General features: G+C 36.2%; 1 protein-coding gene across 4 annotated transcripts; it reads right to left on the bottom strand.

The window, feature by feature from the left end:
* Positions 1-589: 589 nt before the first annotated feature.
* On the bottom strand, positions 590-17,127 carry MEIOC (meiosis specific with coiled-coil domain). Of its 4 annotated transcripts, none has more exons than XM_042916542.1 (8): positions 16,915-17,118; positions 16,202-16,336; positions 12,758-12,915; positions 9,796-9,900; positions 7,012-8,881; positions 6,334-6,468; positions 2,764-2,944; positions 590-2,342 (listed from the first exon to the last, which is right to left on the bottom strand). In XM_042916542.1, exons 1-8 carry the CDS (start codon positions 16,978-16,980, stop codon positions 2,113-2,115), a joined length of 2,880 nt encoding a protein of 959 aa, XP_042772476.1. In that variant the 5' UTR covers positions 16,981-17,118; the 3' UTR covers positions 590-2,112. The 4 variants fall into 4 exon arrangements, with proteins under 4 accessions (XP_042772476.1, XP_042772477.1, XP_042772478.1 ...); XM_042916543.1 differs by having other exon boundaries at positions 16,975-17,118; XM_042916544.1 differs by lacking the exons at positions 590-2,342; positions 2,764-2,944 and having other exon boundaries at positions 6,392-6,470; positions 7,013-8,881; positions 16,915-17,122.
* Positions 17,128-17,171: the final 44 nt, after the last annotated feature.

Genomic DNA, 17,171 nt, shown 5'->3' with positions numbered 1-17,171 from the left:
GGACACTGATATAATTCAAGGTAATTTTCAACCACTTTTATATAAATTGCTTTGTCTATTAAAAGAAATGGAGTACATCAAATTCTTTTGGATGAGAAATAATGGGAACATCAGTTTCATTACAGATTATGTGTGATGTTAATTTTTTGTTCTTATAGATTGTTATTCAGAAGTACAGTATATAAGAACCATCCATTAGAGAGTATACCTATAGAAGGGGATAACCAACTAATTTGAGAATTATCTGCAGGGTGATGTGATTAACAAAATTTCAAATAATTTTTGTTTGGTTTTTATGAATAGACTAGTGTTTCATTTCTGACAACGGTCATGTAAAAACTTATCCAGAATTTTTATTTTGGTTTGCCTGGATTAGTATAAAGGCAAAGCAAAAATTTCATCTTTGAAGGAGGGGAGGTTCAATGCAAGGATATCTGAATGGCATTGCTTTGTCTACCAATATTCTTGTTGATGAAATATAAAACTCGGCTCCAGTTCTTATCAGTGAAATGAAATTTGACTGGTTTTATGACCTTTGTGATACTTAAGGTTAGAAACTAATACAGAGATGTAAAAAAATGAAACCGAATATTTTCAACAAAGTAATTTATTAATTTTTTCCTGAGAGACTAAATTCAGTACAGTATTTGTTTTCATAACATCCAACATGTCTTATGTCAAACTTAACCACTTTCCATGCAGTGACTGTGGTGGGGTGATCTATTTTATTTGACTACCCTCAATGTAATTCATTTGGGTAGTTCTAAAGCATATCAGTGATCAAAATGTTTCTCCCTACAGTTACTCCTGCATTCTCAATCAGTTTCTTCCGCACATCATCTAAAGAAAATTTATGTGGTGTGATTACACTCTTTAATACCAGGATTTCTAAAACTAGGAAAAACACCATTTAAAACATCAGTGTTTCCAGTCAAGGATAGTTCAATTAAATTTCATCAGTACATTATATTATAGTTTAACTCATGCTAGAAATGTTAAAACCCAAGATCTTCTGAGTCACATAATACCAACATTTCATATTAATGAATAAATTACTTGGGTTTCATACAAAGATATTAAGTGATGAGAAACAGAAAAAGCCAAGCTTTCAAGAGCTCTTTTAAAAAAATACAGAAGCTAACTAATGAACACAACTACACAAAATATACACTAACCAATTGCAAACTAAACTAAAGATTAACCTTAAAAAAGTATATTTTAGAACTTCGTGATACCCTCATAAAATGCTCATAAGGGTATTATTACCTCATAGGGGTATTAAAACAATAGTCATTATTTTAGTTACTGTGCATCAAGTCTAAAAGATCCAGATAAAGGAAATGTTTTGTTTTTGATTCAATTTAAATACTTTAAGACTGGAAATATTTAATAATTGATAGTATAATTAAATTTTAAAGAATATACACAAATGATTTGAACAGGTTTTATATTCAGTAACTTGCATGGTTTTTACACTGGCACTTTTATCACTAATTTAGGAGAATCAGATGCATTTCCCTCCATATACGCAGGCACTAAGATTTCAAATTTATAAATATGGTAGTATTTTTAAATATTAAATTTTTACATGAATATTGGGTTCATCCTTGTTTTCCTTGGTTTCCTAGGTATTATCCAGTTTTGTAAGGAAAACACAGTTATATCACAATCAAAACTTGTCTTGGTTACTAGACTGTAGCCATAATTGGGTTACAGTCATTAGATTAATTATTAGGAATTATACTTACTAAGGCAGACCTAAATGAAACTTATCTTCTAGAACAATTTCACATTTGCATTTACCTGCACTGCAAATGGGCTTAAGCAATAGTTTAGCTGTTAGGAAATATTTAATTAACTTAAACTTGTTATCTGTGACTACTCAGAACTCCCTAGAGTAGTCAACTTTCTGAGTTCACCTTAAACTATGGTATCTGATCCATTCCAAATAGAAGATTTTTGAATAGAAGTTAAACTTCATTAAGGTACTAACTTTAAATCTGGAAGAAAATTAATGTACTGAAGTTTTCAAGTTTGACAAGTTCATTAAAATTTTTTAGCATGTCTTGATACATTTACTTATCAGCTTTTTACTCTTCTGCTGGCATTTCCTTAATGTTTGTTTGCTTCACCTCTCTGGTTCATTGGATTGCTATTATTTATGTTTTCATGGACTTTATCTTCACAGTTTACTGTATCTTGTAAAGCCTTTTCCACATCTGTTTGGCCAGCTGTACTGGCTGTTTTTGGCAAGGTCATCTGAAGTGCACACCACAGGGTAGTGCGTGCTTTCCGAGTAGCCACACACATCTCTTTAATTGCTGAAGCAAGGGCAAAAACATCTGTAAAGAAAACACTCAGTGTCAGTTCATATTAGATGCCTTTTATGTATCCTTTAACTCTTAAAAAGCGCAATGCTGTGCTATTAAATGATCAAACATTATTATTTTCATAAGAGATAGGTGGCTATTGACTGAGTTAACTATTTGACTTAATATCAAAAAGTGTTGATACTGTTTCTGACTTGTGTGACAATGACTATGCTTTGGGGAGAACACAGACTTTGAGAGTTGTAATTAAATGGGTAAAATTAACAAAACTGACCGAAGTACTTATGGAGTAAATTATGTGGGCATGATTTACCAATTTACCTTTAGCTAAGTGTAAATTTTGGAAATCCAACCTTTAAACTCAGAATCTGATTTTAACAACATTCAAATTATCTCACTGCCTTATCAACAGAATACGCATTAACACTTATACCTCTGTCATCTTGGCATCTAGGAACTCCTTGCCTTTGCCGATTTGAAGCATTAACAATTTCATCCTTTCTACGTGACTGTACAATGTGAATGGACTCCAAGTGTCTATCAAGAGCAGTAGAGATATTGGCATGAAGGGGAGAGCTTCGAAGACGTTCCATTTTGCCTAGTAGAGTCACAACCTAAGGGAAACATTTTAAATTTTGATAAGGCATGTAACCACATTGCTCTGTCTTTAAGAACAAATTTTCAATGAAGTAGAATAGAGATGAGAGCAGTAATATTCGTCAAATAAATACTTGAATGCCTACTGTGTACTGACACCATGCTGGGGAAAATAAAGATGTTAAGGCAGTCTTTTGTACCTACTTGTTTCGGTAATCAGTTACTGGGAATAAACAGTTAAAAAATCAAACATTTAAACATTTCCATGTCACTGACAGGGTGTGTAAATTTAAGATCTAATATTGTTTTTGGCAAATAAGAGAACAGCCTGCAAATAAAACATTTTTAGGAGGTAGTGTAATCTAAAGGGAAAAACATTGAGCTAAAAAGGGAGAAGTCCTAGACTGATTAATCCTGACTTTGGCAAGTCCTTTCGGGGCTTTCAATATCTTCCTTTTGAAAATCAGAAATATTCAGATCATACTAGTGGTAGTTTTAAGGAATCCCTAATCCAGTAGGATCAGTAAGGGGAGTACAATTCATAGTTGCATATACCTATATCTCAAATTCTAAACTTGAAAGGTGTGTGGAAAGAGAACTTTTTCAATAATTAGGATTTGAACATCAAATAAATATAGTCATTGCCTTTGGGAACTAAATGATTTAAAATTCACAGAAGACCTTCTGTGTTCAGTGACTGGTGTTCAGTGACTGGGGAGAGGAGAAAAATATCTCTCAATGAAGAAACTAATGGCACCTGAATGAATGCCTCTAACCTCACGCTCATTTCAAGTTTCTGTGGAGTAATGCCACTTTGGGTCTATGGAGAAAACATAAGTACACAGTTATTAAATATTTTCCTCCCAATTACAGAACCCACCAGGATCTTTGAGGAGGAAACAAAACAACAAAAGAAAAAAAAGGAAAAATCACATAGAAAAACTCCAGTGAGCTACTAATTACACATTTTTTTCTAACTATGTATTTTTAAAAGAATCATTTAAATAAATGGTAAGTGTAAAGAAATTTGCACAGGTGATTTTTAATAAAAAAGGTGGTTCTTTTCAGAATTGTATAAAACCTGCAAACCAGAAAATAGTACATGTAAAAATATTTTTGCCCTTTGTGATCATCGGTCTAATGTTGCTAAATATAAAAAAAATTTTTTTTAATGTTTATTTATTTTTGAGAGAGAGAGAGCATGAGCAGGGGAGGGGAGGGGCAGAGAAAGAGGAAGACCCAGGATCCAAAGCAGGTTCCAAGTTCTGAGCTTTCAGCACAGAGCCCGACACGGGGCTCGAACTCACGGACTATGAGATCATGACCTGAACCAAAGTCGGATGCTTAACCGAATGAGCCATGCAGGTGCCCCTAATGTTGCTAAATATAGATAAATTATTACAACAGCTATAAACATAACCTAAATTAATGTGAAGCATAAGCAAAGCTGAAAAAGTTTATTTAAAGTTTGCAATTCCTTGATTAATTGCCTAGAAATGCGTTGCTGAGAAAAAGGACTTTTAACTTGGAATGGTTTTTTTTTATTTAAAAAAAAAAATTTTTTTTAACGTTTATCTATTTTTGAGACAGAGACAGAGCATGAAGAGGGGAGGGGCAGAGAGAGAGGGAGACACAGAATCTGAAACAGGCTCCAGGCTCTGAGCTGTCAGCACAGAGCCCGACACAGGGCTCGAACTCACGGACCGTGAGATCATGACCTGAGCCGAAGTCAGACGCTTAACTGACCAAGCCACCCAGGCACCCCTAACTTGGAATGGTTTTAAGAAAAAGTAATAAAAGATTGAAGTTTTTATTAACATCTGGCTGTAACCCATGTTGGTATCTGACTATAATACTGATAAATCCATTGTAAGAATTTACAAATTTGATAAAAGAATTTCAACCGACCAACTGAAAGCTAGGTAAAAATCACTCTTTTCCATTGAAGTAATTCATATCTATATTTTAAAGACCGCAAAGTAGATGAAACTGATGTTCAATAAAACAGACTCTGCTATGTTGATTTTTCTGGTTCCTAAAATGGCTTTTATTCAATCATAGAAGCAAGCTGTCTTCACTGTGTGCTTTTTCCCAGGAATTTGTTTTTGTTTTTGTTTTTTTTTAAGTAATGTCTATGCTCAGTGTGGGGCTCAAACCTATGACTTTCAGATCAAGAGTCAAATGCTCCTCCTCCAACTAAGCCAGCCAGGCGCCCCTCCCAGGAATCTTTTATCATATTTGAAAAACAGTGTAAGTTTTTAAAAGAGGAAGGTCAAAAAAGAAAAACTTTACCCTACTGTATTAAATTCTAGAAAATTCTGAAATTTCAAAGGAGGTAATAGAAATAATCATTTGTTAAATTAGAAAATGACCTAACGTCAGGATTCTTTACATTTGAAGTGATATACTACTTTTCTAAAACAAAGCTATTTTATAAATTTATGCATACCTACATTCTTCAGTATTTTTTCAGTTTATCAGTATTTAATACATTGTTGGATACACTTAATGTTTGTTGAATAACTCAAGTGTGCAGGGTTAAGAAAACAGTAATTCCCTGTTAATGTCCCATTTTGTATAATGCAAATACAGCTTGCTCATCTAGCTAGAAAACAAATGGGGTTTTTTTTTTTGGTTTTGTTTTGTTAGAGAAATGGGACTTTATAAATAATATTCAAAATTATTTTTGCTTTAAAATTCTGTTGAGAGTTAGCTGTATTGCTGATATAGATTTCTTAAAGAGAAACCATTTAAATTCCTAAACCTACTTTTTTTTAATGTTCATTTTTTTATTTTGAGAGAGAGAGAGAGAGAGAGAGAGAGCAGAGAAAGCAGAGAGAGAATCCCAAGCAGGCTCCATGCTGTCAGTGCAGAGCCTGATGCGTGGCTTGATCCCATGAACTGTGAGATCATGACCTAAGGGGAAATCAAGAGTTGAACCCTTAATCAACTGAGCCACCCAGGTGCACCTACTAAACCTACTTTTAAAAGGATTGAGGGGTGCCTGGGTGGCTCAGTTGATTAAGCGTCCAACTTCTGCTCAGGTCATGATCTCGCACTCCGTGAGTTCGAGCCCCATGTGGGGCTCTGTGCTGACAGCTCAGAGCCTGGAGCCTGTTTCAGATTCTGTGTCTCCCTCTCTCTCTCTGACTTTCCCCCATTCATGCTATGTCTCTCTGTCTCAAAAATAAACGTTAAAAAAATTTTTTAAAGGATTGAGGGGGTGCTATTTCTCCTTTCCTGACTATTAATCATAGTTGTAGGACCAAGCATGGAAAAGATAATTATTTCAGAGAATTATGCATAAATGTGATTTAAAAATCATTCAGAACTCTGACTTGCTGAAATGTTTTAAAATTTTATCAAGCAATGAAATAATCCATCATTGGATGTTTTTACAGCTTACTCTGGCTTGTTCTCGAAGTTCGTCCACAATTAAGCGATCAACTCGAGATGGGTTGGAGGTCAGCCTTGGAATTGGAGTGTTGTTAGTACTGGATACTTTTTTTCCTGGGTAATTCTTGGCCAGGGCCAATTCAGTCTGTAAAAAATTATATAATTTTTAGATGCTGAGTTTTCTAAATATGATTCAGTTATGAGTGACATTTCTCATAGGTCTAATAAATAAATTGAAAATGACTACTTTAAAATTGTTTCAGTATCAAACAGAACAAATGCAAACCACAATACCACTGTATTTTCTATATTTAATGCATATAAAATACCTGCAAGTCTCCCTGCACCTCATGTGGGACTTGAACTTATAAAACTCTGATATCAAGAGTCACATGCTCTTCCAACAAAGCCAGCCAGGAGCCCCCAAAGTAGTAAACTTTTGGCTCATTAAGGAAAAAGTCTACTTCACAGGCAAAAAACCCCCAACTTTATATAAATAACAATTTTTTAAGCCTCACATTTTTTTAGTTATGTCAGCTAATTCCTTATAGTCATGGACTTAAATACTGTACATTATGGAAGAATTCAGCTTAGAAATAAGGCCAAGTACTCTTGAACTACACTAACAAAATGAAGATAGGCAGAGAGAACATCCCAAGTTACTCCTAAATGGATAGATTTGTATTACCTTTTTTCTCTCCTTTTCTAATGCTCTCCATTGTTCATAGCACTCTTCTAGTCGAATATGAAGTTCACTGGCTGGTCCACTACGGGTTTTAACTGGTCTTTGAAATCCAAAAGTTGGCACGAAACCAGAAAACGAATTATCACCATACATCATATCATTAAAATAAGGGTAAAAATGGCTTAAGTCATTGTAAGAAAACATGTAAGAATCCAACAGTGGAACAACTGAATGGCCAAATGGGTGAGTGGATCTTAGGGGAAACCCATTTGAACCAACTTGTTGAAAACTCTGATTATGCCTTAAATCTCCCATCATATAATTATTAGAAAAGCATGATGCCTGTGTGCGATTCACACGGCTATTAATATTGTTGTCTCCACTTCCCTGTCTGTGGCTATTAAAATGACCCTGTGACTCCAACAGATCTTGATACGTATTTTGAGATAAGCCATCTAAGTGCTTTGGACCTTCCTCAGCATCATAATGTCCACTCTGAGACTTAGCTTGAAAATTATGTTTGTTTACATTTTCAATGATCCCATACTGCTGAGTTGCATAGTTATCACAAAATCCATTTGGCTGCTTTATTTTTTTATCAGTAACTGATTCAAAGAGATTTTCTTCTCCAGTCTTTGTCAGTCCTTCCATGTGATTGACAGATTGAATTCTTTCTGCACCATTGTAACTGAAATCAAAACTAGAAAATGCTGAAGGATTTTCTTGGCAATACTTCTGAAATAAACTGCTATTTGGGGTTAAATTTGTGGATGATAGTTGGGGGAAATCTGAAGAATGGTTAGAACCTTTAGAAGCTACACTTAAGTGACTATTTAATTTCATCAAGTTACCTTGATTTCGATAAGGAATAGGAGTGTTATTTTTTGTTTGGACATTCATCCAGGTTGGTCTGTTTAAGCTGATACCTCCTGAAGGTGTTGCTGAGTTTGATAATAAATTCACAGATTTAAAATACTCAGAATTTGAGGGGTCAGGTTTAGTAAACTGTTGTTTTTCTGTGACATTAGCAAAATCATTATTAGCTGGACAACCCGCATGAGGTTTTAGTCCATATTCTGATTTTAAGCCAAAATCAGCAGTGAAAGCTGCCTCATTTGCCAACTGTTTTTCTGTCAGATGTGGTGTGGTTTTTGGAAATGTGAAATTCTGCTGGTCAGCTATTGTCTCTTCCATTTTTTTCTGATTTGCTGGTTTAACCTGAAATAACTTTGTGTATGTGTCTGCTTCTACAGTTGGTATTTCAGGTGTGCCATTGGCTAATTTTTTACTATCCTGGACATTAAAATTTGAACACTTATTAAGCTTAACCTTATTAGGATGAACATATTCTGGGTATCTACAATAATCTGTGTTTTCGCTGTATCTATTAAATTGAGAAAGAAACATCTCTGCCCTTTTTTGCTGGAATGGTGCTTCAAGACCTTTAGCACATATTTTCTCTCTTCCATAAGAGTAAGTATCAATTCCTGATTCTTTCATGATGTCAGACAGACCAGTCTGTGATGTAAAACAGTTTTTGATAAATGGAAAATCTTGGAATGTTGTCTTAGCTGTATCATTTGTCTGGATATTGTAACAATTAGAATGATCACTTCGTGAGGGGTACATCCATTGTTCTTCAAGGTCTAACCCAGTAAATCCATGATAAAGTTCATCTATTTTTTGCTGTGGTGTTAGATTACTATTATGCAGGTATTGCTTTTCCACTGCTGACACAGATTCACCACTATAAAAAGCTTGCTGAGAGATGGCTGTATCTATTGGCCTTTTGGTTTCTGTTAAGAGGTCATGGTGATCTGCAAATCTGCTTGTGTTCACTGGCCAAACTGACTTTAAATTGGAGGAGCAGGTCCTAGAACAAGTAAATATATTTAATTACAACTCAGATTTTAAATGACTTTATTTTCTCAGTGGAGAAGGTAGAACAGGTTCTCAAAACATTTATATTGCCTCACTTCCCCATTATCTAATCCTTTCTAACCTTGCCTTATAAATTACCATTACATCCAAATAATTTTCTATCACTTGAAATGTGCCACATACTACATTAATATGCATTTTTATCTTGATATGTCTTCAGTATACTTTCCCAAGAGGCATCAACTGAGGCCTGAGGCTGGGGACTACATGGTCTTGCATGAATTGTTTATCTACAGTAAGCAGAAAACAAAATAAGTTTTTCCTTTAATTAGGTTATTATAGAATACAAAAATGTTGTTGACCACATTTTTTTAAATGAAAAAGATGTACTTTGATAAAACTATTACTAAAATTAAAATATTTTAATTGGTTACATGTGTGCTGCATATTTCCCTATTTATGAAGTACCACATTTGGGTAATATGGCCTCCATCCCCGAAAAATCAATCAAAGTGTATTTAAAAAATTTTTACCATAAGAACAAAGTCCATACGTATTTCTGCATACCAGCAATGATAGTTTTATTCTTTAGGATAGATGTATAAAAGCTCTTTGGAATTTGTACTCTTTAAGCCAAACTTTAGAACTCAAAGGAAATAGCTCTGAATTATGCAAGAATAACTTTCCAAAGGAAAGTTCTTAATAGCAAATTAAAGTCTGAAACTTCCAATTGTATGGCAAGTACCTCAGCAAAGTCAAGGCTGCTAGAAACAAATATTTGAATTAAGATGTCTATTGTCAGATGATCCCCTATTAAGTAAAAATAAAAGCTAATAAATACAGTAATCTAGTATGTGTGAATTTAAAAGCTTACTATATACCATGTAGCTTATATAATATACTAACCCCTCAGCAAAATATGGCTGTGACTTGTCTTGTTCTTCCAAAATGTTAGACACAAGTCCATATAAGTCTGTTTCACTGCCATAGTCATTTCTTTCCGTTTGAATCCTAAAAATAAATGAATATCACATGTAAATTATTTTCCTCATACTGAAATTCAATATATTGATTTCTATTTCCAGACTTCTTATACTATTATTTTTCTATAAAATATCTGGATTGAATTTATCCCATCATTTCAAATAAAGAGGCAACAACATTTTCCACTTTAGGGGAGCCTAGGTGGCTCAGTCAGTTGAGCGTCTGACTCTTGATTTCTGCTTGGGTTATGATCTTACAGTGGGTTTGGGCCCCGTGTTGGACTATGTGCTGGTGGTATGGAGCATGCTTGTGATTCTCTCTCTCTCCTTTCTCTCTCTGCACCTCCCACTCTTTTTTTTTTTTTTAAAGAATATTTTCCACTTTAGCATAGTGCCTATGGTACATGTTTCTCCATTTCAAATCCTATGTCTAGTTTGCAATGTATGCTTAACTCTTGTTTCTCCCAAACACATGCTATTCATTTTAAGTTCCAAGATATAAATCTCTGACTTACGATGTTTTAGACACACTTGGCACCACGGCTGCTTCTAAAAGCATATCTGGTCCCATTATACGTTATTCCGTCAACACTTGCTCAGTTTTTTCATTTGTGATTTGGAAACCATACGAATCTGCTACTCTATTTTTGTGACTCTTTAAACCAAATGTTGGATTTAAAAAGTGAAATGTGATATGGTCATCCTAGATACCACAGCAATATTACAGTTGTCACTTAAATCTAACAGATTTGTTGGCTATCCCTAAATCCTTACTACAGTAACTGGAGCTCTATGTATCTGAAATCCCACCTTGTGACTAATGCTGTCTAAATAATACAAAATGTAAAAACCACAAGGAGACGGGAAATTGGTGCCTATCTATTAATGTCCCGTCTATTTAATGTCCTATCTATTTCAACTAATCTGTTCCTAGAAGTAATATGTTGCTTTAAGTTATAGCTTCTTATTTTCTCGTACTTTATTTCTAACATTTCATAGTGTTAGGACATCTTAGAAATAAAAATACCTTTATATTTGCATAATACTCAAATAGTTCATTGATCTTCATAACATAAGATGGGCAGGTATTAGTAATCATTCAGCTATTGAAGAACGATCATTTGAGATCTTAAGAAACTTGTATTTTATAAGTGTATGTGATTTGTTATACTGTACACCTGCTGAACAAATGGTCTGCCTACAAGTCTAATGCTTTTTCTGCTATATTGTGTTATTTCAAAAAGATTGGATAAGTTTTTTGATATAATAATATATTAGTATATCTCTAAAATAATTCAATGTAATATATACTAAACTACTAATACTTGTTATTGGGAACTGTTAAGGGTTAAGGTGAATTTCCACTTTCTTTTATGATTTCTGTAAAGTGTGAATTTTTTCAATGAACATATATCAACTGAAAAAATATTTTTGTAGAATTATATATTATATAGTCTTTCTAATAAGATCACTATTATACAGAACTCACCAAAATTTTCAAAATTTTAACTTTTTTGAAGGTAATCTCTATACCCAACATGAGGCTCAAACTCATGACCCCAAGATCAAGAGTCACATGCTCCACTGACTGAGCCAGCCAGACACCCCAATTTTTAACATTTTAAAAACATTTTTTAATTAATAAGATTTTTAAGGAGGGTGCCTGGCAGGCTCAGTTGGTACAGCATACCCACGTTGGGTATAGAGTTTAAAAAGAAGCTTAAAAAAAAAAAGAACATATAAGATTTTAAAAATAATTATTGTCCAATTAAACTAAAGCTGCAACAGCATCTATCAACTGCTCCCTTATACATAATTAAAATAAAGGTAGATGTTACTCCTTTAGACTTCTCTTTCCAACAGGCTCCCATAATATACTATACTTCTTTTTAAACCTCACTATACTTGTGCCCAGCAAGTCGTCACTGTCATCGTTGTCATCATCATCATCATCATCATCATCTTTATTGTAAGAGCTATAAAGTTGGAGATAATATTTGCCGTGTTAATTGTAATATCCCTAGTATGAGAGATCTGGCAGAGTTAGGCCTCTAATATTAATGGAATTAAAAAATAACTAGAGGGGCGCCTGGGTGGCTCAGTCGGTTAAGCGGCTGACTTCGGCTCAGGTCATGATCTCGTGGTCTGTGGGTTCGAGCCCCGCGTCGGGCTCTGTGCTAACAGCTCAGAGCCTGGAGCCTGTTTCGGATTCTGTGTCTCCCTCTCTCTGCCCCTCCCCTGTTCATGCTCTGTCTCTCCCTGTCTCAAAAATAAATAAAACATTAAAAAAAATTTTTTTAAATAACTAGAAGGGTCTGGGTGGCACAGCCGGTTGGGCGTCATGCTCTTGATTTCATCTCAGGTTATGATGTTGCAGTTTGTGAGATCAAGGCCCTCACTGGGCTCCATGCTGACAACATGGAGCCTGCTTGGGATTCTCTCTCCCTCTCTCTCTGCCCCTTCCCTGCTCGCTCCTTCTCTCTCTCTCTCAAAAATCAATCAATCAATCAATCAATCAATCTTACGTTTGATAAAATCCTGCTTGCTCTACACTTGTGAAGGAAATAATTACAGAAAATTTAGATTAAATTGGATGAAAAATAGATCTAAAAATTACCCATGTATATAAGTCATCTTTAGAAAGAGGAACTTAAGATTTACTCACTAAGGGTTGCCTCTAATGAATAAACAAAAAGTAATGAGCTAAAAATTACAACACAGAACTGCCCAGTGTAGGGTTTCTAAAAGTTTGATAAACATAATATTGTAATGCCATAACATTAAAATGCTGATGTAAGGAATAAAGAGCTAATACAACTGGGTTCCCATGTAATCAAACTTTAAAAGTTTTCATTTAGCCTGAAAAATATGATTTATTAATTTACCTGTTGTTTACATTGATCTGAGAATTAGAAGGCTGTTTAGTATCATCTCCATAAGTAGACCATGGTGCATAGAAAAGTGAAGAATCTATAGAACTTGAATATTCTGCTGATGAAGAAAGTGGAGTATAGGTCTGCCTTAGGTCAACACTGTCTTCACTCTGAAAATTTAAAGACATGTTTGCACATCAAACACATCAAAATTACACAGAATATTAGTGAAATAATGAGATACGAGAGGAAATAACACATGCGTAGGAGTTGGGAGACTTAAAATCTAGACTAAGCCACTTAAACTTACTTTCCACTAGGGGTTCATGAATGTTATCTGTAAATGGCCACAATAAATATTTTAGGGATTGCTGGTGAGGTCTCTGTCAAAACTTCTCAACTCTGCTGTTCTAGCACCAAAGCAAACCATAGACAATATGTAAAGGGCATAGCTATGTTCCAATAAAATTTTGTTTACAAAATCAGGCACTCAGCAGATTTGATCAGTATTTGTTGCTTATCCCTGGTATGAAATACCCACAATTACTGCACTTATAATTTTTTTTAACAGATGAGTGTTATGTAGACACTAGCAGTGTTATTTTCAAGAAATCATTTACAAAATTCAGTCTTAATGCCCCTAATCTGTGGGGGGAAAAAAAGGTGAATGTACATTTATTCATATGGAATTTGCAAAGAAATTCTACATAACATTATATTCAGTCAACCTTGTGACAAGAGTACTGTGCTATAAAAACAAGGAAACTGAGGCTACAAGTTATTGAGCTGATAGGTGACAAAACTAAACCCAAACTCAAGGCCTTCTTACTCCTACTGTAGGAACTTTTAAAGAATATCTTTTAATTTTCAGCCTAGTTTCTATTTCTAAGAGATATTATAAAAATGATGATACATAAAATTTTATGTCTTCAGAAATTTAAAAGCTATTACTACAATTAGAAGAAAAATACAAGCTCATTTTTCTTTTTCTTCTTTCTTCACTCAGATCGAAGTATCAACACTCACTAGGTGTCATTTTTCTTTTTTTGTGAATGGTTCTATAATTTGGGTAAGTAAGGTAAAAGTTTGAGTTTTAAGATTTTATTCACTTAAAATACTGCCTCTTAGGGCATCTGAGTGGCTCAGCTGGTTAAACGTCTGACTCTGGATTTTGGCTCAGGTCATGATCTCACAATTGTGGGATCAAGGCCCATGATGGGCTCTGCCCTGAGCTTGGAGCCTAGTTAAGATTCTCTCTCTTTCCCTCTGCCCCTCTCCCTTGCTCACATGCATGCTCTCTCTCTCTCTCTCAAAAATAAGCAAATAAACAAATAAAATACTGCCTCTTTTCAAGAGGGATTGATATGCAGTGAAAATAATTTTAAATACTTAAAATAGAATGAATTTAAATAATAAAGATTAAACTTATTTAGATGTATTTTATTCTGAAAATGCTTCTTTAAAGAGGTCTGAAAGTATACATTCACATATTTTAACTCTCCAAATGAAATCTGAGATGTAATAACTATAAATATCTAGACACAGTAGAAATAGTATTTTCTTATAAATACAGAGGAAATATAATCCTAGATAAAAATATTTTCTAATTGCTTTTACAAAATTTACATAGAGAAGACATATTAGATCAAAGTATTCTTAAATTTTTGTTCTTCATAGACATAATTGAAATACAACTCTTTAAACACTAAGTTTCTGGGGCACCTGGGTGGCTCAGTTGGTTAAGCGTCCGACTTTGGCTCGGGTCATGATCTCACGGTTAGTGAGTTCGGGCCCCACGTTGGGCTCTGTGCTGACAGCTTGGAGCCTGGAACCTGCTTTGGATTCTGTGTCTCCCTCTCTCTCTCTGCCCCTCCCCTGCTCACGCTGTTGCTGTCTCTCCCTGTCTCTCTCTCTCTCTCTCTCTCAAAAATAAATAAACATTAAAAAAAAATTTAAACACTATACCAACAAAATATTTACTATACCAATAAAATATGAAAATTAATATCTTCCAATCACCAATCTTTAAAAATGTCAAATACTTTACAACCATTTGTTTAAATTGCGGTTATGACTGCTATTTGAAAACTACATGTTATAACTGTCTTGTATATACATATATATACATATAATGCTGACTATTCTGAAGCTGGGGAAACTGAGGAACCGAAATAATTTTGCTGTGTCACTAAAAACTACTTTCTAGAATTTCTTAGCTAGCAATAACTTTTGCAAAGGCTTTTATCTTTGGAATCATTCATAATTTTATTCCTTTAGTTCTGAAATTTTTATCATAGACCCACTTTAACTCTCTTTTAGGTGTGAAACATCCAAAGTGACATAAGTAATTGTTCATCTTTTTGAGATAGTGACTTAAAAGAAGTATTTTCAGATTATGTAATATCAAAAATATCAAACAAGATACACAGTATTTGAAACTAAATGCATTTTAGGAGTATTCTTTCAAGTTTGTTTCACATTTTAAAGTAAGATTTGAGTATTAGCAATAAATCCGTTTATAAGATTGATTTCAATTTCGTATTCTAGGATAAAACAAACAGCTAAAATAAAACATAATTATATTTTAACTATCTGGGAATTAAATTAAAACATTTATGGGAATGTTTTAAACATTTATGGGAATTAAATTCCCAAATGCTTGGGTTTGGCATAATAATCAGTTTAGATAACTGCAAAATGTATCACTTATATACCCTGAATATACTTGATTGAAATTAAATTCACGTAAATTTTAGTAGCTGTGAAAACAATATGGAGAGCAGTGGAATGCTGGTCTTGGCAGGAAAAAGACCTAGGGTCCACTTAGGCTTTGTCACTTAAGACATGAATCAAGCTGAGCCTCAGCTTCTCAGTCTGTATAGCAGGTGTAATATACAAAGTTGTAGGATTAAATAAAATTATTTATTTTGGGCTATTGTTATAATTCAAAGTATAACAATATCAACACTGATGTCCTGGATAAATAATTTCAAATGAAAATGACTTACACTACCCAAAGCCTGGTTTAATATGATTAATAAAACTAAATGTTTTAGATGCAGTAAAAGGTAGCATGTAATCCAAGACCCTGTTAAAGCCAGAAAGCGAAGCAGTAAAGAAAAACTTCACCTTCAAATTAACAAAGGCATGTTTGTGCCGACTTGCACTAAATGTTGCAGCAACAACTATTTTACGGTCTTACTAAGTATGGATTTTCTTACATTTCTGAGGACAAAATGAAAGCAAGAATAATGTAAGATCTTGTTTTCAAAGCAAAGTATGGAACTGCGCAGACTCTGTACTGAAATTATTACCGGCTTTTAAACAGAAAGAAAGAATGTTCTTGGCTTTCTGGTCCTAAACTTGGGAGCAATTTCAACACCTTATATGAATGGGCTCCGGGAAACGAGTTTGATTTAGGGAAGAAAAAAAAAAATCCTCTAACAAAGGATGGACCTGCGATTTGTAGCAATCATAGAAGGACGTGGAGTCGGTCAGCATCACGCTGTTGAACACGTCCGTTAGCCTGCTGCTGGGGTCGGCACCGAGGTTCCAGCAGCGATTCGCGCTTCCACGGAACGCTACCTTGGGCTGCACGAAACGGACAGGGAGGAAGCGGGAGAGGCATCACGCAGTGCAAAGGCAGGACCGAAACGACGGACGGCTGGGGCACCGCCGTTGTTCTCGCCACTCCACTCGGAATCCGCTCTGAGGACACCGATCCCGATCCCGGGGCCGGCGCCTCTGTCCCCGGGCTTCCCTCTCTGCCTTCGGGCCGCCTGCGGGCCGACCGCAAAGGCGCGGCCCCCGACGGCCGTGACAGGCCCACGCCGCCGGCCATCGCCTCAGCGCCGCCGCCGCCCGACGCGGAGGAGATGGCCGTAGCCCCGGCGTCGCGGCCACCGCGGCCCGGCCCGCCCGTCCTATCAGCCCGCGTCGCGCCCCCCAACCCGAGCCCGGCCCCGACCGAAGCGCCCCCCGCCCGCACCGGCGCCTCGACCGGCCGGGGCGTCCCGTCGGGGATCCTCCCCGACGACCTGCACTCTCCAGCGCGGCCGCGGACTCCTCAGAGAACCGCGTCTGGGAACGCTCCCGCTCTCCGCCTCTCCTCACCGTAGCCATCCTCCAAGCTCGACCGCCCCCGGACCCTGACCGTCCCCACCGTTTACCTCAAGTCCCTCCCTCAGGCCTGGGGGGCTAGAGGGCGGGCAGGTGACTCCGCCTTTCACCTCCATGGAGCCCCCCAGCCCCTCCTGGACTAGGTACAGCTCCTGGGGTACGGGGGTGAGGGGGGGGCGTCGAAGCCCGGCTCCCTCAGCCCGCACCCCGCCGCTGCCGCCGCTGTCGCTGCCGCCCCGGGCGCTGCCTGGATCCAGTCTGTGGGTGAGGGGACCCGAGTGGGGAGGGAGGGGCGGGGGGAGAGGCC

This window comes from Panthera leo, chromosome E1 (assembly GCF_018350215.1).
Source record: "Panthera leo isolate Ple1 chromosome E1, P.leo_Ple1_pat1.1, whole genome shotgun sequence".
In the NCBI taxonomy this organism is placed as follows: Eukaryota; Metazoa; Chordata; class Mammalia; order Carnivora; family Felidae; genus Panthera; species Panthera leo.
The sequence above is the reverse complement of the archived record's forward strand: the minus strand, read 5'-3'. Positions and strand labels throughout refer to the sequence as shown.

Coding starts and splice junctions, on each gene's coding strand:
- MEIOC (XM_042916542.1), bottom strand. CDS start 16,980: ATGGAGGTGAAAGGCGGAGTCACCTGCCCGCCCTCTAGCCCCCCAGGC. Junction 6,469..7,011: donor TAGAAAAGGAGAGAAAAAAG/GTAATACAAATC, acceptor AATTTTTTACAG/ACTGAATTGGCCCTGGCCAA. Junction 2,945..6,333: donor AACTTCGAGAACAAGCCAGA/GTAAGCTGTAAA, acceptor TGTTTCCCTTAG/GTTGTGACTCTACTAGGCAA.